The sequence below is a fragment of the Gambusia affinis genome, linkage group LG14 (assembly GCF_019740435.1).
Source record: "Gambusia affinis linkage group LG14, SWU_Gaff_1.0, whole genome shotgun sequence".
Classification (NCBI taxonomy): domain Eukaryota; kingdom Metazoa; phylum Chordata; class Actinopteri; order Cyprinodontiformes; family Poeciliidae; genus Gambusia; species Gambusia affinis.
The window spans coordinates 12,314,744-12,337,605 of record NC_057881.1 but is presented as its reverse complement, the minus strand read 5'-3'; the positions used below and the strand labels follow the sequence as shown (position 1 = coordinate 12,337,605).

Below are 22,862 nucleotides of genomic sequence, written 5' to 3'. Positions count from 1 at the left end.
ATTACATACAAAAAAAATAAATTAAAAAGGTTTAATGCTTACATTCCACTTTGCATCAAATCAAAAATAAAGCAGAAAAAAAACAAAACACAAACTTAAATTTATTTAATTTCGCACAAGTGACAGGGACAGCTGAGTCAGTTTCCTATTTTAATTTTATTTTTTTTAAATGAAATCAAACATAATAAATCATCTTCTATATTGACTGTGCACTTACTAGAAAAGCCTCCCTCTAAAATGCAGACATGCATAGTCGAAAAGACAGCAAAACATCTGTTTGGCCCACAGGGCAGAAATTTCAACAGTCAAGATCGAGTTTAATAAATAAAATAAAAAAACCCCCAAAAGATTCCAACACAGGAGAATAATGTTCCTATGCAATTTATTGCAGTGCAGACTCCAGGCCCTAAAATTAAAAGGTGACAATTTACAAATGACTTAATTCTCATCAATTAGAAGGAAAACAAATCTGAAGAGAAGCAGATATGGTTTACATGATACAGTACTGATCCTGTTTATACTGTCTGCTTATTCCAGATAAGTCAGTGAGACACAGTAACAGATCTGTTTATTCAAAATAAACAGGCGATCCACATTCATATGTAACAGAAACCTGCAAAAAAAAAAAAAAAAACATGTACAAGATATTAAGACAGGGTTATTTCATTCAGGGTCATTGTTAACATGAAAAATAGAGAAAAAGGCAAATATTTCTTTTAAAAAAACAAACAAAAAAAACAAACTTCTTTTTTAAGTGATCAAAGGTATTAACAGTTTTCAAAACACCAGATATGCTTGTATTTTTGATGTTGTTTTGAGAGTTTAGCCAGAATATGTCAATAAAATTCAGCTTAAATTTAATCAGATACAGATTCCTACAGCAGGTATCAAGTAGAATCCAGCAGAAAATGTAAAAATTACATCATCACCCTTCATGTGTCATAGGAACTTGATGAGGTGAAGAAAATAACACATCAGTGAGACAAATATTAATATCAGAGGATTGGTTAAAATGCAACATTTGTTCCAGGTGTGATGAATTCATACTTTGCAGTGCAGTAGTTGCTCCCAGCTGACATAACCAGTTTATTAAAATGTAGTAGACTTGAGAGAACTGGACTGAAAACAGAATCAGGAAGAGAATGTAATCAATTGTAAATGATATTTGCACAACTTCCTTTTTTGTTGATGCATTTAGAAACTGAAAATATTAGTTTTGATGTTAATGAATTGATAATATATCTTGATTTATTGAAAATTGGTTGATTCTGATCTCTAATGTTATTTTACCACCAATTTAGCTTTTAAAGTGTTGTTACAACTTGTCACTGCGAGATGTTTTACAGATAAACAGTGAATGCATCGCTGCCATTTAGCTTAATAAAAGGAAAATAATCTCTGCAGCGTTTGAGGATTATCTTATTTATTTTTAAGCACAGCTGCTTTATAACAAAAGGAAGCCAAATATCTGTGTGCCAACAGGTTTTATGTTTATAAAAAAAAAAAAAAAAAAAAAAAAAAAAAGCATTTTACCCTAAAACACTGTTTTCCTTCATCGACAGAAACAAAACATAGCCATGCACTACTGCTGCACGGAAAATCTGAAAAATGAAGCAACAAAGAGGAATTAAAATGTAATCGTAGCTAGATGTGATAGATCTGACGTCTTTGCTTTAGTTGATGCGTCTTAACCCTAATTTCTGAGACGAATCTGAAATCTAATTATCATTTAAAACTATTTTTCAACAAATAGTTTTATTTTACTGCTTAGTCGTCCTTCGTCTGGGTCAATTAGCAGAATAAAGTCTCCGACTTTGAATGTATAACATCACTGTGAGCTAAGAGGATGATGTTTGTGTTTGACCGAAGAGGCACTAAGATACATGAAGTCTGTTAAAGCAGACGGTGCAAAAAACCCCCCAAAAAAACAAAAACATGAAAACTAAAAAACCCAAAAGGTTGATCATAAAGACTGATAAGTTTGAAGTTCAGCAGTACGTAACCCGACCATGCTGTTTTCTTTACAGCTTCAATCATTTTCCTCCAAACGTCTCGTTACTTGGTGTTTTATTACATTGCTTGTTATTTTAAGGCATTCTTAAAGTCAGCATAATTCTGATTGTCTTTGGTCATAGTCGAACCTCCACAGCATCTGATGGAGGTTATTTCCAAACTAGGCTCTGTGTTGTATTTACATTAGAAGTAAAGAGTCTGAAGAAGAAAAGAAAAAAAGAAGAAGAAAAAAAAAAGCACTTCATTAAATCTGCTGCTTCTACAGCTGCAGGACTGACCTCCTTATGTGCTGATGCTGACTCCAAGGCTGACAGTTCACTGAGAAAAGAGGAAATTCCTTTTAAAGATAGCCTCGGGGTCACTTCTCTATTTTTTTTGCCCACAGTCCTGATCAGCGTTTACCAGAAAACGGCTTCACAGCAATTGCAGAGAAACAGACGTCATCCAGGAAAGAAAGCATCCAACTTCATTCAGAGGCCAGTTAGCAGTTAGTTGGGACATTAGGGAGGGTTTAGGTAAGAACAACATGGTGGTCTTTGTTATCCTGCTGGGACAGAAGTTTGCTGCTGGCTTTTGGAAGGGGAGGAAGGATTGGAAGAGCCCTCAAAAGTTCTGTTGTCTTCGCTTCTTAGCATCCATTGCATCCAGGATGGGCTGCCGCTTGGCGGTGTAGCGCTGCCGCAGCTCCTCGATCTCCCGCTCCATCATGGGATCCAAGGCAGTGAGGCGCAACTGCAGCTCCTCAAAGTCCAGGTTCTTCAACTGAAGACGCACACACACACACAAAAAAAAAATATTGGAAGGAAATCAGATATTTAGAAGGTGATCAGATACAGCCTTGGCAAAACATCGACTGAAAGGATGGATGGAAGGATAGATGGGCAAATGGGGAGATTGATTAAAGAATAGTCAAACATCGAGGGAAGGAGAGGCCAACAATGGACAAACAGACTGAAAAGAAATTGTTTGAAAACCACGGCTAGGACACTCACAAAGTCAAAGTCTCCATCCTGCGGGACCTTCCAGTTATCAGGAAAGACATTTTTGGACTGGATATGGTAGCCGGGCTGTTCCGGCGGCTGATTGCGGTTGTAGTTTTCCTGCTGCTGAGCCGCCTTGTTGGAGTCCTGCTTATCAAAGTAGTCCATGAAGGAAGGACGTATGGGCTGCTGGGGGGTGGCATTCCCTGTGAATGAAGAAGAGGCTCTAGTTAATGTCAGAAAAAAAAAAAATGCATAAAAAAAATCTCAGTCAAGGTCTAATGCAGGGGTGTCAAAGTCAAATGGACGGAGGGCCAAATAAAAAATTTAGCTACAAGCCGAGGGCCGGACTGATCGAATGTTCTTTGAGATTTTTTTAAATGACACATTTGGTCTAGTGCATCGTAAATTTCCTGCGGACCGGGGGGGGGGGGTGCGCGCGTTGTGAGGATCGAACGGGGGGGTGCGCGCGTTGTCAGGATCGAACGGGGGGAACGGGGGGGGGGGGGGGGGGGCATCTCGCATTTTTTCAGACGGGGTGCCGGCTTGCTGCGGGCCGGTTCTAATAATAAATCAAGATCATCCCAGGGGCCGTAGAAAATCTTCTCGCGGGCCGGATGTGGCCCGCGGGCCTTGACTCTGACATATGTGGTCTAATGTATAAATTCAAAATGTGATTGGTTTTTTTTGGCTTCATCTTAAGTTTGCTTCCATTGTCCCCAGACCAGACATTACAGGCTGTCTAAGCAGTTCAGTTTTTTTAATTTATTTAAAAAACTGATGACAGCTAGAGTCAGAATGAGAATATAGAATCAGTTTGAAAAGTAGATCTATTCAAACTATGAGTTACAATTATACAAAGCAAAAATCAAGGCAATCAGTAATTACAAAAACAAATATTTTTAAAAATTCCTTGTAAGTTGTGGAAACAGTTTGACATCACCAGAACATATAAGGACTTGTAAATGAAAAATGATCATTTGAGACTCATTGGAAAATTTGACAAAGCCATGTGACTTAACAATTAGTAAAGTCATGGTATAATTTAAACGGTTAAACTGCGAGCTGTACACAAACATGCAGATATTTATAAAACTGTAATAACCCTAACCTTCCGCTAGGGTAACTCCAGAGCTACTCAACAATGAAGGTCAAGAGGAAAAGAAAAAAAGACTGGCGTCAGAGGGGGACATGTTTGTTGCATCAACAGACACAAGTAGAGTTCACATGGCCTTGAATGAAGCTTTGATGTCATTATCTTATTGAAGGATGGCTCATACATACGTTTAACAAAGGCATAGATTTAATACATCTACCTTTCACAAAGCAGTGAATTGTGAAGCTGAAGAAAAATGTTACACGGTTTTCTAAATATTTCAAACGTACAAAATGGTGGAGAAACTTTTTCTCCATCCGCTTCTTTTTCTCTACTACCAACAATAAAATCCAGCCCAACCAAATGAATTAAAAATAAATAAATAAAAGAAATCATCTAACTGGTAAATAGACCCTACATCTGTCAAATTTAATCTCAGTACAGGGTTTCTGAAGGTTTCACCAACTCAAATTTCAGACTTTCAAAGACCATTATAAATGTAATTTAAGACTTATATCTCCACAGAAAAGTACAAACTTCGTCCATCCAACTGGTGACAAATTTTTCTTCCTTAATAGAAGCAGCTAAGACATATTAGCAGCTAGTTAGCGGTAGCCTCAACTGACTCGAGTCACAGAACACAATGAGGATGTCTGAGTGCAACTCAAACTTTTGCCTGACAGAAAAGTCTAATGAGAGAAAAAACAAATATATAGATGTGACTTATTAAACAATAACAGCAAAGCAAATTCAAATGCTAGAATGACACAAAGTCCAGACATAAATCCAAAGAAGAATCTGAAAACTGATGATCACAGACACTCTCCAGTCAACCTGATTGAACTCAAGTCATTCACAAAGCAAAAATGGGTCAAGATTTCAGTCCTCTGATGTGCAGAGCTTTTAGAAACAAAACCTGCAGCTGTAATTGTAGCACAAGTTGGATTTACAGTCTTGACTCAGGATGTGGCTCGATTCAACTGCAAACCACATTTCTTTAGTCTGTGGTGAGAAAAAGTTCAAGAGGTTCTTTAATTAAACCTTAGTTTTGCAAAGCATCATACACGATTTTTTTTAATACGCACAATGACAAAAACTAACAACCAACAGAACCCACAACGAACATCGTCTCAATCTGGTTTCTAAAAAAAGTTCTGGAGAATAAAATGCTTTAAATTGTCTTTTGGTCTTACTTCTCATTGACCCTTGGTCTTCCTCCTCCTCTTCGTCGTCACTATTGATGACCATGGTCCCCAGGTCGGACTCCAGCATGGTGCTGCCATGTTCGATCATGGTTTGTGCCCCGTCGCTCATAGTGCTGGTGGCCCGCATGGTCCCAGCACCCTCAGTGCCCGACTTCACCATGGTGTGGGAGTCCACCTCCGTCTCCTCTTCCTGAGAGGAGAGAAAAAATTTTTTACATAATAATGAGCCGTCTGCTGGATTATTGTTTCCCTGGAAACATAATATGATCTCAGCCAGACTCATACAGAGTTATCATCCTCCTCCTCCAGCTCTCTCTGCTGCTCCTGCTGCCTCTTGGCTTTCATCTCCATGGCCTCCGTTATCAGATCTCTGAGGATCGTCACAGGTTTGGCCTGGTTGATGAACGGATGCTGCAAAACAATAAAAGTCTTATTTCGAAGTCCATAAATATGTTCAGATCAGTTTGTATGGGAGATATTTATATCCATAAGTGTGGTATTTTGTTATTCAGCTCCAACCTGTAGAAGCTGTGTGGCTGTTGCTCTCTGCTCTGGGTTTTTGACCAAACACTTTTTGACAAAGTCTGTGAATTCATCTGACCAATGCTCCGGCTTCCTGAACGTAGGAGGAGGGTTGGTGGGGATCATGAAGATAGCCTGAAGGAAAGAAGCAGGATCGCAGAGGAGAACAAAGAATTACAACTGATTCCAAGAACCAGCTTATTTAAAAAAAAACAACAAAAAAAAAAAAACAAAAAAAACAAACTGAACTTACTCTCATAGGGTGGATGTCAGCATAAGGAGGTTTCCCCTCTGCCATTTCTATAGAAGTGATGCCCAGAGACCAGATGTCTGCTACGCAGTTGTAGCCGATCTCCTGGATCACCTCTGGAGCCATCCAGAACGGAGTACCAATCACAGTGTTTCTTTTCGCCATGGTGTCCTTTAGAAGGAAAATATATCAAGACTATTACTTCAATTCACATGATTAAAAACCAGCAAAAGACCTAAAGATCGAAATGAATGATTTAGCACATTCTACATAAAACTACAGTGGTGGTTACGGAGTTTAAAACAATGCAAGTCTTTAATAACACATTTACAGTTAAGTGATTTTACTTGTATTTTTACTTAATTTCCATTAATAAAAACCAGAACTAGACTAAAAGACTAAAGTCAATGTTATGACACATTTTAAAGAAAAATACAATGGAGATTACCTTTAAAATGCGAGTATAAAACAATGCAAGTATTTAATAATACACCCACAGACAGCATTTACAGTTAAGTGTTCATAACTCAAAAGGTCTCCTATTTTAAAAGAAACAAAATAAGGAGGGCCATAATTGGGAAAGGATTTGAATTTTTATTTTACAAATTATGAAAAAAGTTTGACGTTCTGTATTCAGACGCCCTGAAACATCACTTTGCAGCTCCACCATTTGCTTTAGTTTAACCCTCCCTCCAGCAGTCTTAAGAGATTGGGTCATTTTGACAACACAAGTTTTTTTACTCTGTGTGCAGGCACAGCAGGGTCATACTGACTTCATGTGCATTTTTTTATTTGATGCGGTTTTGGGAATTCAAGGTCTGACAGGATAAGTCCCCTTTACCCCCCTTCGATTTTCTAGTGTCTGACGGTGACATCTACTGTGCTCCTCCTGAGTGTCGCACTAAGACCACAGGAGGAAGGTTAAAGTCTTTCAGTTGGTTTATTTTACCGTTAACTGCCCCGCAACTCCAAAGTCAGCCAGTTTGGCATGACCCTCCGTGTTGAGAAGGATGTTTCCCGCCTTAATGTCACGATGGATCTTTCTCATAAAATGAAGGTACTCCAAACCCTTCAGCGTTGACTTCAGGATAGTGGCAATCTCATCTTCTGTCAGCTGGTGTAAGAAAAAACCAAGACAATAATAGGATGAGATAAACATAAAGAACCATTAAAGTGACGCATCTAATACGAGATTAAATGTGATGGGTGTGTCAGTTAATAAAGTATTAGTTAAAAATGCCTTTAAAACACAACAAGTCAACTACATAAACTGTAACGTGGGTTAACTGTACAGAAAAAGTTAGAACACACAGTTTTGTTTCGCAGCCTGATGATGTCTGAAACAGATCCAGCTCCACAGTACTCCATGACGATCCACAAGTCCGTGTTCTTGAAGTAACTTCCATAATATTTTACAACATAAGGGCTGCAAGGAGAAAAGAAATGAATTCAAAAACAAAAGCTTCAATTTGAACAGTAAGAGCAGAGGGTACAGAAATAGCAACCCAAATTAAAAACCCAGAGATGATCAGACCTTCAGCAGCTAAGACTTTGTGTACAATATTGATGATTTGTTTCAGCTAGTTTGGGTAATATTTAGTAAGCAATGTGGCAGCCCTACCTATCACATTGCTGCATGATTGAGATCTCCTTGATAATTTCCTGCAGATCGGACTCCACAGGAACCTGCTTGATGGCCACCACCTGCCCCGACTCTTTATGGATGGCCTTAAATACACTGCCATAGGAGCTAAACACACACAAGTTACAGAAAACATTTAATAAGGGAAACAACCAACAGCCAGTCATTAAAAAAAAGAGAGAGGGAAGGAGAACACTTCTTACCCTTCGCCAAGTTTCTCCAGAACATCAAACACTTCCTCTGGCTGTTTGGTCAAACTGTCCTCACTCAGCTTTTTCAGCTTACTGCAAAATGAAACAAGTCATCTAATGACCTCAGTTATGCTGATAACATCTACTTCAATACTGACAAATCCGAAATGTTTGTCTTGATGCAATGACGACACTTAAAAATATGCATCGTTATTAATGGATTTTACCTTTTCAATGGGAAAAACTATAACTGACAAGATAAAGATAGTATTGGTTAACAGTCAGGGTAATCATAAAAATGTCCTAACAGTCTAAACAAGAAGATGTAACCTTATTACCGCAACACATGAAACACTTCCAACAGACTTTGGTTTCCTCAGCGTCAAGCACGTATCGTAATATTTCAAATATTGTATTGCGATTCAATAATTTATTTGCTTTTCTCGGATAAAAAAAGAAAATCAAAATCCTTTAAACGACCATAACCTCAATTGTTACTCAAACAAACATTAAACGGAAAGCATATTAACGTGGCGTCCGGGATTCAGTTCTGATCTTTTTGTCGATATTTTGAATCGAAACTTTAAAATCAAAGTGAAGCTAACTAGGTTAGCTTAGCATAAGCTAGCCGAGCTACCGCGTACATTAGCAGATCTTAACAGCTTTAAATTACGGCTTCGGATATGCCCACAAACCTTTTTGGCGCTGAGGGCTCCATGACGCTCACCCTTAAAAACTAAAAAACAACAAAAATATGAACTTATGATGCCGGCTAAGTCAGGAGCAGAAAAGATACGGACATTGTCCACAAACTAGCTTGTTTGTCATAAACTAGTGGAGGGCCAGCTGAGGGGGAGCTCCACAAATGATGGATACTTTTGCGGTTTCAACGGCACCACACCGCCGCCTTTTGGAAAGGAATGCAATGACAGAATTAGCCAAGGATACTTGGAAGACGCACATGATAACTAAGTTTTCACAATTAAAACCCTAAGTGTGTTACCTATGGCAATGATTTATCTAGAAAAAAAATATATACAAGAACGTCATATGTCAACCGCAAACCTTGAAGAAACGTTTCTTCAAGAAACCTTTCCCTTTACCTCTTTTTAAGAAACATAAAATTATTTTGGTTCTTAATTTATTAGAAAGCTATAATAAAAAACGCAGATTTTAGTCAGTCTTCAGTTTTCCCCCTCCCAAATTACACCGAATTTCCACAACGGACTGACATTAAAAAGTACGAGAAATATTTTTTAAATATATTTTTTGTCATTTGTTTGAAAATTATTTTCTTTTTTCATAAAAAATATTTAACACATTACATTTAGATACTCATTTTACACTAGTTAGTTATATATATTTATTAATCATTTTTAAATATGTCCTAGTCCAGCTGGTGGCGCTAATGTGCATCTAAAATGGCTTGCCGTAAAAGGCAAAGAAGAAAACCGGAAAGTACTTCGACGTCATTTGTGCGCATGGAGAGTTAAAAGTAGGGGTAAACAGCTCGCATATAGAAAGGTAAACAGGGATTTTTATTATCATTAGGCCTTTCTTTTTTTATTACGAATGTACTTTGTTATACTTGCGTCAGTAACAGCATGCAAATAATTGTGTAGTTTACTTAATAAGCTGATTGATTTACACTGACCCTATAAGTAGCACCATGCCGTTTCTGTTAGCATGCTGCACTAAAATCAGTCAGTACGTTGTGATATTAGGAGGTTTCCTCCCTATTTTTGCAGGACAAAATGGACGCACAGAAAGATCTACAGCCGCCCAAACAACAACCGATGATCTACATCTGTGGAGGTAATCAGCTATCGTTATCGATTATATGGAAAAAACATGTTTAGAGGTGGTTAGCTAAGCTATTACAAAATATAAACGCTGTTTATTTATATTCAGTTGTACATAATTGTGAGGCACACATACATCTAAAAAGTTAAAATATATTTTAAAAAAGTAGAATTTTTTTAATCACTCGTTTCTCAAATGAATTCACGCCTTCGTCACACACAGAGTAAAAATATTTCAGGCATTTATGTCTTATAGTCTGAAGAGTATGACTTACAGAGGATCAAAGGCCAGTGCAGACTGTTGTTCCATATTTACTAATATTACTCCGTTCAGGCCACTCAGGTTCCTCCGCTCCAACCTCATTCATTCAGGTTTCTTCATGGTGCTTGATTTTGTTCTGGTGTGTCTAATTGGAGCAGAAATGGGCCCGCCCCCAATTTGTTTCCACAAAATCAGAAGTATAAAAATATTTAAAAAATATTTTTGGGATTCTTGATTATTAAAAGTTCATTTCACTTAAACAAAGGAGCAAAGTCAAATGTACAGAATCATACATCTCTAGTAAAAAGCATGGTCTCTTTTTTTAAGGAATTTATCAATCAGCGGTACATCCATATTATCTTCAGCTTCAGTGTTTGTGATTTTGATTTCTTGAAGTTGTATCACCAGAACTTGAAATGTCTAATTACCTACTTGTACTTTTTGAGTAGCTGTTTCAGACAAATGATTAACTTTTGTTTAATTACAGCAGTGTGTTAAATAAATGTATCTAAAATAGTATTAAATTTCAGTGTCTGAATCTGAAATGTTATCTCTTCAAGGTTTAATGAATTTTTTTAGTTAATTACATTAGCTTCAATTAGCTTTAAAATAATCAATTGAGTCTTATGTGTCTATAATGATAATTAATGTTTTTATTATGATGTCATGCCTCTGATCATGCTGGAGGAGCTGATCTGACTCTTTCTTTCTTTCTTTCTTTCTTTCTTTCTTTCTTTCTTTCTTTCTTTCTTTCTTTCTTTCTTTCTTTCTTTCTTTCTTTCTTTCTTTCTTTCTTTCTTTCTTTCTTTCTTTCTTTCTTTCTTTCTTTCTTTCTTTCTTTCTTTCTTTCTTTCTTTCTTTCTTTTTCACTTTCTTTCCTTCATTATTTTTTGCAGAATGTCACACTGAGAATGAAATTAAAGCTCGTGATCCCATCAGATGCAGAGAGTGTGGCTACAGAATCATGTACAAGAAGAGAACAAAGAGATGTATCCTTTTCCTGAGTGTTTGTGTGGGAGACAGCCACTAACTTTATATTAAAATCAGATGTGTAAATTCACTGCCACTCTTTCTGCACATTTCCTCAATTCTCTAAACCCAGTGGTTGTATTTGATGCCCGGTGAAGAAGAGAAGACAGATTTGACTTTAGTTGTTGTTTTTTTACTGTTTTTGTAGTGTATCACCATGTAAATAAACAGTCTCTTAAGCCTGGCATCTGCTATCCCTCTCTTTTTTTTTCTTTTTTTTTTCTTTTTAATTAATTTTACGTAGGAGTAATGTGTGAAAATTTTCTCTTTTTTTCAGAAATTGTTCAAATTGACTTTCTCACAGTTGTTCACTGTAAAATATAAAAGAACACAGCTCCTGTTTTTGCTGTACTTTTTGAGTTGTTGCAGGATGTACAGTCTTTGTTGGGCTTTCTGCGCTACAGTGTGTATCTGCAAAAAGTTTTGAAAAAGGGTTGTCCGGATTGTGCCTGCTGATAATCCAGGGACATTATACCAAGATTGTCGATTTATTTATTGTCTGCCCCTATTTATAATAGGGGTGGACTTTCAGAAGAGCAACACAATGAATAACAAAATCAGATTGTTTTTAGTAACAAACTAACTAAATAGAAAAAAAATAACTTTTACAACTAGGTAAAGCACATTGTTTAAACTTTAGTCATAAAAATATCTGACAGTGATTGACAGTTGACAGGTTATGATTTGATGGTAAAGTAAAGGAAACTTTTGGGGTGCTTTAAATGGTAAAGAATGTGGGTTTCATTTTACCATCTCTAATTAAAATCTTGGATGTTTAATTGATCTAGCTTTACTATGTTGTTTTATGCTTAGCAAACTTTTTTGAAAACACAATTTAACATGTATGAGGGCTCAATTCTAGTGAAAAAAAACAACTGGATTTTCTGTGCTGTTGTGGCGTCATCTAATCAAATTTGTGTCGTATTTCTAATTAATTTCGACAAAAAGCTTTGCTTGCTAAATGAGTGTTGACCGAGGGAGCGGGAGGAGGCGGGGGAGTGCGTTCAGTGGTCCCTTTTTCATGCTAGCACCGCCCCTGCCTTCAGCCCCGAGTCTTCCCCATCAGTTTGCCTGCTGCGGCATCTCTGCATCACTGTGGCTCCCCCACCCCCACCCGCTCTGACGTCACTTCTGACACCTCCGATTGGAGGTGTGTCCAGCAGAAATCCCCCTGCCAGTCCATAGATGTAGCTGCAGCTCTGAGAGAAACCGAGAAGCAGGAAGGGAGGAAGAGTTTGGACGCACTGCGGAGAGGAGTGCAGCCATGGGGAACGCGCAGGAGAAACCCTCCGGCAGCGGCGGAGGAGGGACGCCGCGACGGGACAACCCGCGGACTCACGGAGCTCCCGGAAAGGAGGTCGCCAATGGCGCTCCGAGAGAAAACAGCCTGGCAGGTGGGGAAGAGGAGCCGCAGCAGCGGCAGCCGGACTGCTCCGGGATGGATAGGAGTTACCTGGATGCTCCGGCCGGTGCTTTGCCTCCTCACCTGGCCCGGCTGAAGAATGAGGGGAACTACCTCTTTAAAAACGGCCAGTTTGGAGACGCGCTGGAGAAGTACACCCAGACTATAGATGGATGCTCTGATGCAGGTGAGAAACAGTTCAAATCAACCCAGAAGACAAACAAAAAACAACTCTTTAGCACCTTGATAAATTGTCATAATTAAGTTTTAACACCCCCAAACGTTTAAACTGACCTCATTTGCATTACATTTATTAACAACTAAAATATTTCTGGTATTTCTGGCATTTCTGCTTAAAAATAAATATATTTTTTCAGCGATAAAGCTTAAATGGGCTTTTAAAACAAGTCTATTTCTCTGTACTGTTTATTGCAACTATAAACAGCAGCTGGATGGCTTACTAAATTGATGGAAATATCTTTTTACCTCCCAATGGCAATAAGATTAGAGTTGGCTCTGAATGTAATTTGGCTTCATAGTTCACTGCATAAAACAGTAGCTTTATATTATGACACTGCTTATTATAACTGTGCAATTCAAATACAGAGTAAATATGACTCTGAGCTCACCTGTCAGACATCATGTGTCCCAGGTGACCTATGTATGCAGATGTCATGTTACAACTAAAAACAGTTTGCATTTTTCAAATTTATTTCAATAAACATCTTCAGAAAATTGTGGACTTCATTTACTCCAATATCATTGTGAAACACAGTGGTGGCATCATGATGCTGTCTGCCTTTTTTCAGCAGACAGGGAAACTCGTCAGAGTTGATTGGAAGATGGATGGAGAAGCTAGCGTGGAAAAAACACTGTTGGAGAGCATATCAAATCCTGTTCTTATTTTAAAACGGTCTAGCCAAAGTCCAGACCTTCATCCAACTGGGAATGAGGGGCAGAACGTGGACATTGCTGTCTCCTTCCAATCTTGCAGAGTTTGAGTTACACTGAAAAGAAAATTAGTTGCAACATTGTTAGTAACAAACCTCTAATGACGCTGTAACGTTAAAGTGTAGTTCCACAAAGTTTGTTCTTAAGGGGATTTAGCAAGAATGCATGGCACAGTTTTTGAATTATTCTTAAAAATGTAGAAACCATTTAAGAGCAGATACCTTATCTTTTTGACTTTGCTTCTGCATCATTTCAAGAGGGTTTTAAAAAAGTAAAATTGACATAATAGCCAAGTTAACTGGCACTTAGAGGAAAACACTAACAGTAATAGTTTATTGTTTCCTAAAAGATAAAATCTCTATCTAATTTGTTTTGCTTGCAAAGGTAGTATTAAAAAAAGTCTTGTTCTGCTTCCTGCCAAGAAACTCAGAGAAAATTCAGAAATCATTCAACACCAGGAGCTGTGAGCACATCCAGTAATTTGTTCACATTTTGTAACTGATTAAAGTGGGCCAGTTTTATCATTTTGTGGAGGAATATTTAGAAGAAGTGTTTTTATTCCCTTGCGTAGGACTTGCTTTTAAGAATAAAGACATGAAGGATGTTTAATCAATCAATCAACTTTTATTTCTATAGGACATTTCAGCAGCAAGGCATTTCAAGGTGCTTTACACCATATCAAACACAGAAACACAATGCAACATAGACTCAACAATCAAAACACGACATTTAGGAGTCTGGTTTGTCAGATGAGTTATTTTTACTCTTCTCCTTGCAGGCATTGACAGTCCAGAAGATCTGAGTATCCTCTACTCCAACAGAGCTGCCTGCCACCTGAAGGTCGGAAACAGCGGCGACTGCATTCAAGACTGCAACAAGTGTGTGACCAAATCTTCATTGTTTTTATATCTCTGTTATGATTAGAGGATAGTTTAATTAAATACAATTTTGCTAATAAGATAAAGTAAGGAAGTAACAATAAATTTTTACAGTGTTGTGAAACAAATTTCTTCTGTTTTTTTAAACTTTTGCATGCACTTCAGTGTTTCATATTGATTTATTTATTGATTTCAAAGTCAGACAAAGACAACATCAAAAAATTTTTACAGGATGTTTTTAGGCATGAAAAAAAGTTTCTTAATATAAGAAGTTGCAACAATGTTGCCCATAAACCTGGTGAGAAGCTTAAAGAAACATATCATTGATTATAATAGGCATAGATGTGATGAGAAATGCCAGTAAAAGAGTTCAAAATATACAAAAGATGGTGCATGTAATACGAAAACAATAGGGGCCCGAATACAGAACTGTGAGGTACACAATAGGAGAAAGGGGATAGTATATGGAGGTGATTTTAAGCAGCTACAAAAATAAAATTGTTTGCCTTAGCAACAGAATGTGATTCACAGTCTAAATCTTGTAAATGATAACACTTAGAGATTATGAAGTCATTACTTTCAAACCGCACTGACAAATTTCAACAGTATCTAGCCTAGAAAAAAAAAAATCCTACTTTATAATGTAAGATGGTTCTTTCTGGATTATTTGGTTTACATGTTTGTTTGTTGATCGATTGCTGTTTTTGTATTCAATTCTTATGTGTTTTTAGTTCTTCCTTTTCTCTTCGTTTAGTTTTGGCACATGTATTTTTTTCACTGAATGTCGTTGTAAAAATCTGGATTTAATTAACAAAAATGTAACCTGAAATTTGTTTTGATTTATACTCTATCTCACTCATATTGTTTCTGCTGCATTCTGGAGGCAAAGTGTAAAATTTTGGGTTAGATTCCACATAATTTGTTTTAGGATGAACTTATTTGTGTACTCCTGAATGAAACTAGCTTCAGGTTGCACCTTTGACACAGACACACTGACACACGCAGTGAAGGACTTGGCTTGATCCGGTCTGTGCATTTCTCTGATCCTCTTAGGGCCTTAGAGCTGCAGCCCTTCTCCTTGAAGCCGTTGCTGCGCAGAGCCATGGCCCATGAGTCACTGGAGCGCTACAGGAAGGCCTACGTGGATTACAAGACGGTGCTGCAGATTGACACCGGAGTGCAGGCGGCTCATGACAGCGTCCACAGGTTGGATCAGCACAGACACAAAGCCATTTCTGAGTCGGTCAAGTTTAGGAGTCATGACCGACTCGGAAATGAATGAACGTATTTTTCAGTGTTATGTCTTTTATGAGTTTTATTCAGTGGACTAAGGAAAATCTAATCAACTTTTGATGTGATGCGTGGGCATTGCATCGGAGTAGAGTCTGTTTACACCTCTGATCTGATGGTGAGGTGACATACCACAACGTCAGTGGCAGGTTATGACAATCCTATCTACTGTTACTAACTTTAACTTTGCAGATGTGAGAGAATTATTTGCTTTTCAATTTCCTGCAGCTAGCTTTGCATTCTGGGTAGTAGGGCTGTATTTCTACTATATTTCTAAGTTCTTTATGCAAAACTGACGCTGCTCCTTTAATATGACGTCCAAGCTTACCTTCAAAACTGTTTATTGTTTTATTGGGATATTGAGTGAAAAGCTGTCGTCTGAGTTAGATCCACTATTGACATTATGTCGAAATTAATGTCATAAACAATATTGACGTTCTTCAACGTTGATGGTAGAAAATAGAGATTTGGAACTGTTTAGTTTATATAAAAGTTGATTTGTGTTTTCACTTGAATTTTTAATGTTAATCTGTTGCTTTTGAGAAGTTCTGTTGATTTCGTTGCACTGTTTGATGACAGTTCACTCCACATTGACTGATTTATAGTAAATCTTTACAAGCTGTTAACCGCTCTGAACCGCTTAATGAAGTCCAACGCAGCAGTTCTACGTGTCTCAGATGAGAAGTAGCCACCATTTAGTTTTATTTAGACAATTTTTGCACACAGATCAAACTTCTTCGTCTCCTCCTTCCACTAAGCTACGCCTTTTATCACTGCTCAGCAAACAAACCCCCCGCAGTGGTTCCAGTGTTTGCCTACTAAGGGAAAACACTTATGTCGCGTTGCTCTCCTTGTTATCTGCCAGGATCACAAAGGTGCTGATCGAGCAGGACGGGCCTGAATGGAGAGAAACGCTTCCAGAGATTCCTGTCGTCCCGTGGGCCGTCCAGCAGCAGCACAGAGAGAAACCAGTCAGCGTCGAGGTGGCGCAGGCGCGAGCCGCCAGGGCCGCGCAGGAGGAAGGTTGGCTCCATCACTTTATCCCTGCCTGAAACTTACAGCCGATGTTGTGTTAATATGATCAGCACTTAACTGAACTCTGTTAAATTCACCCTGAGAAACATAGAATAAGAAAGTAGTGGTGAAGTAGATTGAAAATTACATTAGAATGTGATATCAGAAAGCAGAATTCACAAGGAACGAGTGTGTAAATGCAGAGTAGGATTGCAGGTGCTCCAGCTGACAGCGTCTGTGTGTGTGTGTGTGTGTGTGTGTGTTTAGAGTCGTATCAATAATGCAGAGAGAAGCCGATCCACGCAGACTGTAGTGCTGCTGTAATGGAACAATCCAGGTCGGGTTTCCTCCGGGTTCAGACTCTTCAAACAGCCCAGACGGCTCTACTCAGAGGCTGCATGAAAACGGATTTCAATACATCATGTGTGTCTCTCGCAGAACTTATACAAACATGGAAATAACTTGTTTTATTGTGCTCATTAAGAAAATAAAACTAAATCCTAACAGGAGGAAGTCCCTGAGTGACACAGGCAGATGATTTCATGATCAATTAATGAGTTTCCTTCGCAGAACAGCTGCAGCTCTTCCTGGGGAATCACTTTACTTTTCAGGCTTCAACAAAGTCTTGAATTGTCCTTCAGTACTAGATATTTTTCTCTTATGGAGCCAGACGTTCTTGTAAAGTTTTAAAAATGTCTTGACTGGTGTTTCTCAAAATTTTCTGTGAAAATATATTGGAGAATCATTTTATTAACGACTCACAAAACCTACTTGTGTAGCACTGATGATATATATATATATATATATATATATACACGCCACATTTTTCCCTTTCAAATGTTCAAAATGGACAGTAAAAACATTCTGCGGAAATGTTTCCCAAAAAAATTAATGAAAAAGTCTAAACTGATTTCAACTGCCTTCCAACTCTCGATGGTTGAATATAATCTTTCACGAAGGGTGACGTGTCGCGTTGTTCTTCGCGGAAACTAACGTGAAATTATGTTTGATAAACTTTGCAAATATGTTTGATAAACTTTGCAAATATGTTTTATCCCCCCGAGGCTGTGGATGTTTTAGTGGCTGCGTTGGGGCGTTTTCATTAGTTAGTCATTAGTTGCAGAGGCTTTCTCAGCACAGCAGACCGCTAGCTCAGGAGGAATCGACTCATCTGCTCCGCTTCATTTATTGGTAAGGCCTGAAAAAAATCTCGACAGGCTTCTTAAGTGAAATCCATTAAACGCCGTCATCTCCCGAAGCGTCTATTAGTTGAAAAGCCGACCCTTCATGAAACGTAGCTCTGTATTATCAGTCATAGGAGTGCTGATTTTTATTTGCTTCGTTTACGTTGGGAGGTTTTGATGAATCTTCTGCTTTTCTCTCTGCAGCCAGAAGAAACGAGGCTCGCTTTACTTTACTCAAACACGAAGGCAACAGCCTGGTGAAGAAGGGCCTCTTCCAGGAGGCTCTGGAGAAGTACACTGAGTGTCTCTCAGTGAAACCTGATGAATGTGCTGTTTACACAAACAGGTTAGTCCAAAACAACAGAAACAGTCATGTTTCGCATCATAAAGCGTGTTTTAGTGACGCAGGTACGGCTTGATTTGCTGAGGACACAGATTTGGTCACAGACCCAACATGAGCACGAATAGCATTATCATTTTAGACTTTTATTGATTTATTTGAACAGTTATTTTTTTCCAGGGTGCTTTGGCATAAAACGTAAATTCATTTACTGTACATTTTCTATAATATGTATCGGGTCAAAATGAAAATTTTCATCCACAGAGCTGCCTTTTTTGCAGATTACATTTTTTTTATTCAGGCCCCATTCCAGAAGCCTGATTTATTTTTGTGCTTTAACCATTTTGTTGTTAAATAAAGATGAGGTTTAAGCTGGAAGGCTTGTAACTGATTTTGGACAAAGCAACAAAGTTCTGGGATGACCTCATCCGTTTAATACAAAAAGAACCATTCAGAAACAGGAAAAGTCCAAAGTTAAGCTAATATGAGTGTATATATCAACATCTGACAGAACTGTATCAATATAGCTTTGATTTAATATATAGAAATGCTGCAACAAAGGCTTTTTTAGGGCATTAAATGTTCTCCAATGAATAGATGGAGATAATTTTCCTCTTCAGGAACTTTATTGTAAGACAAACAGTAGAGGGCACCATATTTGTACAAGACAAGATCAGAGACACGTCAAGTGTGACAGTACTCTTTAAAAAACCAACAAAACAAAAACCTATGCTTATTTAATATTCTCCTCTCTTACTAGAGCCATTTGTTTCCTGAAGCTGAATCGGTACGAAGAGGCCAAACAGGACTGCGACTCGGCGCTGCAGCTGGATCCAGCCAATAAGAAAGCCTTCTACAGACGGGCCCTGGCCTTTAAGGGACTGCAGGTGACCAGCACGCTACTACCACTGGTTTACTTTAGTTGTACTTGTTGTTTTCCTGACACTGTCTGTGCGAAAACCTGCCAGGATTACCTGTCGGCCAGCAGCGACCTGCAGGAGGTCCTCCAGCTGGACCCCAAAGTCCACGAGGCCGAGCAGGAGCTGGAGGAGGTGACGAGTCTGCTGAGGCAAAGCTTGGTAAACAGAGCTGATCACACATGAGGTGGAAGAGCAGAACGGATTTTAACGGCACTAACACAAGCACCACATACTCAGAGAAGGCTGTGTGTAATGGATAGAAATATTGCACATGATACAACAAGCAAAGCAACGAAATCAAAAAAAGCCTCCAAAATCTTAAGATTTGATGAATTCCTGCAGGCGTGGCGATGCTTCATTGTTCACAGGGGGAAACAGAGGCAAGTTAAAGGTTTGGTTCTTTGCCTAGATTTCTCTGTTTCCTGTATTTAACTGAGCAAGTAGAGGATGAACTGGATTTCAACTCAACATTTCATTAAAATAAGCGGTAAATTTATGTTCTCATTGCTAAAGTAATAAAAGAAAGATTCAATGTTCAATACAGATACACTTTTACCACAGACATTTTTCTTACTATCATTAAGATTATGTTTATTTCCCAAAATTACTTCTATTTGCTGAATGCCAGAATAACCAAAGATACTTTTTTAAACTTGAGTTTACATAAATTTCCCTGTAGTTCTGTAGTTGGGTATCGCTTTACAAGCTTCTCTCAATGGTTTTGGGACATGTTGGCCCAGTCCTCCTGACAGAACCGGTGTAACCAGAGTCAGGTTTGTAGGCCGTCTTCTCCCTTTCTTACTCAGATTTTCTGCTCTATTCACAAAGTTTGTATGAGTCTGACACCAGAGCTTTGTGGTGGTTCCTTCACAATGTTGACTTTCTTCTTCCTGAGCTGTACGATCCCTCAATGTTTCTATTGTGTTTATACCTGCAATCACTTATAACTTATAACATCTAGAACAAACAGGCTCAGAAGATGCTTTTTTGAAAAGTCCTACTCTGTCATAGAAACTTATATTTATGTTGCTAAAATGGGAACTTGAACCTCCTCGCTCTAACGTGATTTGTATTTCATTATAAAGAATTTATTTCCTAGCTCTGGCAATTAAATGCTTCCATTGTAAACTTCTGAGTTTGAAGAAAGTATTACAAATTACAGTCTAAAAGTTTCTCATCTTCTGGCATTTAGTGAGTAAAAAATAATCTTAATATGCCAAATTCCCTAAAATGTTAAAAGTTCGGTCTGATTTAATCACACAGACAAATTCAAGTCAATTACATACATTCCAGTTCAATCCCAACTATTAAATACTGCAGTTTATTAGCTCAGTTTATATTCCCAGTTTAGTTTTCTGTTAAGCGAAAGTTGAAATACAGCAAAATTGGAGAGTAGTAGGAAAATGCTGCAGTGAGTAAAAATGGTCAGTTTGGCCTCCAGCAGCCTAAAGCTTAAAGCAGCAAAACTACAGACAGCTCAGGATAACTGCAAGCTTTTTCAAAAGCTTTAAACCTCGTTTTAAAAGTAGACGCAGTGTCTTCCTCCTACTTTTTAAAACTCCAGGAAACCTGCAAAGAAGAGATCTCTGATCTACGATGTAGCTTGATCATTAGGAGCTTTATATGTGACAAATCCCAGCTTGGCAGTCGGCTTTCGTTTTGTTCTGGCAGAGAGTGCAGCCGTATTTCATTCATCGGCAGTGCAAAAACACACACAAAAAAATGGAGAATGACGAAACGTTTTCTCCGGACTGGAGCTCCGTGAACAACCATCTGCGCTCTGCGTTCGGCTCGCCACAGCTGCTCCAGTCTGCACACACAGGCTTACGTAACAGGATGCTCCATTTGAAAAGGCTAATGTCAAGGTACATGTGAGCTGCCGGCGCTATTAATCCTCCCCTTTGTGATGTAATATATTGTAAATAGACGTACTTTCGACACGGTTCAGCGTTCTGTCGTGTGTGTGTGTGGATGAAATAAGGAAAGACTGAGTGGAAAATAATGCGTGCCTTATTGAGATTTCTACCAAGCTTAGAATGAAATATGCCAAGATTAAAACTTTTAGGCTGGTTTGTTTTTAAAGATGTCTGCTTCAAAGCTGAGCTGGGAATAAAAAATAAAAAAAACATTGGAGGGAAACTGTTATATGTGTTTATGTTGGAGTTGCAGATTATTTGTGGCACAGCGAAAAAACTGAATATATAAACAATTTCATTTAATTCAGTAAAGATTTTACAGCAGTAACAAAACAATTCTTATTTTTTACTTTGTAAAATTTGTTTTACAGGTTAACTTCTTTATTGTGTTGAAGTTTCCTTTTACTATATGAACTTGTGTATTTTGCTTTGGCTTGAGGGTCAGTAGACGGGACAATTGTTTCTTTTACGTCTTGCTCGTGATCAAAATCCTTTTAATAAAAAAATGAGACAGGAGTTTTTGAAAACATAATAAAACTGTTTTAGTTTACTTTTTTCCATTGGCATGTCGAAAGTTATTTATACCTTCCTCAATAATCAGTGAGGAAAACTCAACCAACTTATCTTTCATGTTTGCACTGGTATGTAACTTTATCTGCGATTATAAACTTTGACGCAGGAAGGCCTCGTTGTCGTCACCCTAATCTTTGCCTCCATCGTTCGGACGCAAATCCAGAGTCTGAGCCACACCAAAGCGCTAATATTATTTCCAGTCAGGAAACAAGGTTGGTAACAATCTAACAGTACTTTAAACCAGAATCTGCCAGGAGTACGAAGGCTGTAATTTTGGGATTACCTCTAGGATCGGGGCAGTGAATCTGCGCTGGTTTACACATTTACTTAATTACTCAAAAATAGTCATCAAACCTCATGAGGTTTGATGACTGTACAGACGCCATGACGTTGTGTTATTAGAAAACCCCTGTGGTTCTAAGAAGATGAAGCGTCTTCACAACCATATTTACTCATAGTGGGATGACGACAGACGTATACAAAAGGCAAACATATCAGCATATAGATATATAAATTAACTTTAATACCGTTCTGGTAACCTTTATACCCAGTTAGTCACTTTTAGAAACTTTTAAAATTATTTAATAAGACCAGTGACATGAAATTTTTTCTAAATTTAATGATCCAAGTTAGAAATTGCCACCTTTACTCTTTAAAAAGTTATTTTGAACACTGCACACATGCAGACCGCAGCCCAAACAAGTTTCCATTGTCAACTTTTCAAACAATGCTTTTGGATATACTTTAACAAATCTCACTGCTTTTAAAGGAAATTTTATTTTTGTTTATGAAAATACAAATTTCAACACCAATTGAGCCAAACTGTGGAATTTTCTTGCATTTCAGTGCAGAAGTACGTCATCGCAACAAATGATCCGTTTGAATAATCTACAAAAATCTACTTTGACTTTTTCTACAGAAGATGTGGCATTTTGTTGAAAATGCTATAAAAACTGTTCTAAACTGTTATAAAAAATTCAAACTCTGAAAGTAAGCAAGATCTTTTTAAAATATTCAAAGTGTTTTCTACTTTAAACAGGAGGGTTTTCAAATCGTGTCACTACAAGAATACATGTAACTCTATACAACACGTTGTGCCACATCATTCATTTCATTAGTTTTTTTTTTTTCTTTGATTAAAAATAATCCCTTCCAATTTTAAATGAATAAACTCAGCTCTATCTGGAATGTTTTTTTTTTTGTTATTTATTGTAATGGAATGTAAAAGCATGTACTGTATGTAAATAACTGAATATAAATGTAAATAAACAACAGTGTGAATGCTGTTTGTTATCATTTTTGCTTTTACAACTTTTAAGCAACACATGCCTTCCTCAAAGAGTAAAAAGAAATTATTTCCACAAAGGGAAACTATATTAAGCATAAATAAGAAAAGAAAAAT

The 22,862-nt window shown here is 37.8% G+C and overlaps 3 protein-coding genes across 4 annotated transcripts; 2 read left to right on the top strand and 1 right to left on the bottom strand.

Annotated features, from left to right (window-relative positions):
* Positions 1-154: 154 nt before the first annotated feature.
* Positions 155-10,358, bottom strand: stk3 (serine/threonine kinase 3 (STE20 homolog, yeast)). 2 transcript variants are annotated; one of them, XM_044139440.1, is made up of 11 exons: positions 9,977-10,358; positions 7,912-7,992; positions 7,688-7,816; positions 7,378-7,492; positions 7,016-7,180; positions 6,070-6,237; positions 5,814-5,951; positions 5,580-5,705; positions 5,283-5,484; positions 3,006-3,199; positions 155-2,775 (listed from the first exon to the last, which is right to left on the bottom strand). In XM_044139440.1, exons 1-11 carry the CDS (start codon positions 10,063-10,065, stop codon positions 2,617-2,619), a joined length of 1,566 nt encoding a protein of 521 aa, XP_043995375.1. In that variant the 5' UTR covers positions 10,066-10,358; the 3' UTR covers positions 155-2,616. The 2 variants fall into 2 exon arrangements, with proteins under 2 accessions (XP_043995375.1, XP_043995376.1); XM_044139441.1 differs by lacking the exon at positions 9,977-10,358 and adding an exon at positions 8,595-8,762.
* Positions 9,324-11,177, top strand: polr2k (RNA polymerase II, I and III subunit K). Its single transcript, XM_044139443.1, has 4 exons — positions 9,324-9,423; positions 9,648-9,714; positions 10,860-10,952; positions 11,066-11,177. Exons 2-4 carry the CDS (start codon positions 9,654-9,656, stop codon positions 11,086-11,088), a joined length of 177 nt encoding a protein of 58 aa, XP_043995378.1. The 5' UTR covers positions 9,324-9,423; positions 9,648-9,653; the 3' UTR covers positions 11,089-11,177.
* Positions 11,178-12,077: 900 nt separating this feature from the next.
* Positions 12,078-22,793, top strand: spag1a (sperm associated antigen 1a). Its single transcript, XM_044139442.1, has 7 exons — positions 12,078-12,581; positions 14,124-14,223; positions 15,277-15,429; positions 16,379-16,536; positions 17,916-18,057; positions 18,812-18,938; positions 19,020-22,793. The coding sequence occupies exons 1-7, from the start codon at positions 12,257-12,259 to the stop codon at positions 19,152-19,154; spliced, it is 1,140 nt and encodes a 379-aa protein (XP_043995377.1). The 5' UTR covers positions 12,078-12,256; the 3' UTR covers positions 19,155-22,793.
* Positions 22,794-22,862: the final 69 nt, after the last annotated feature.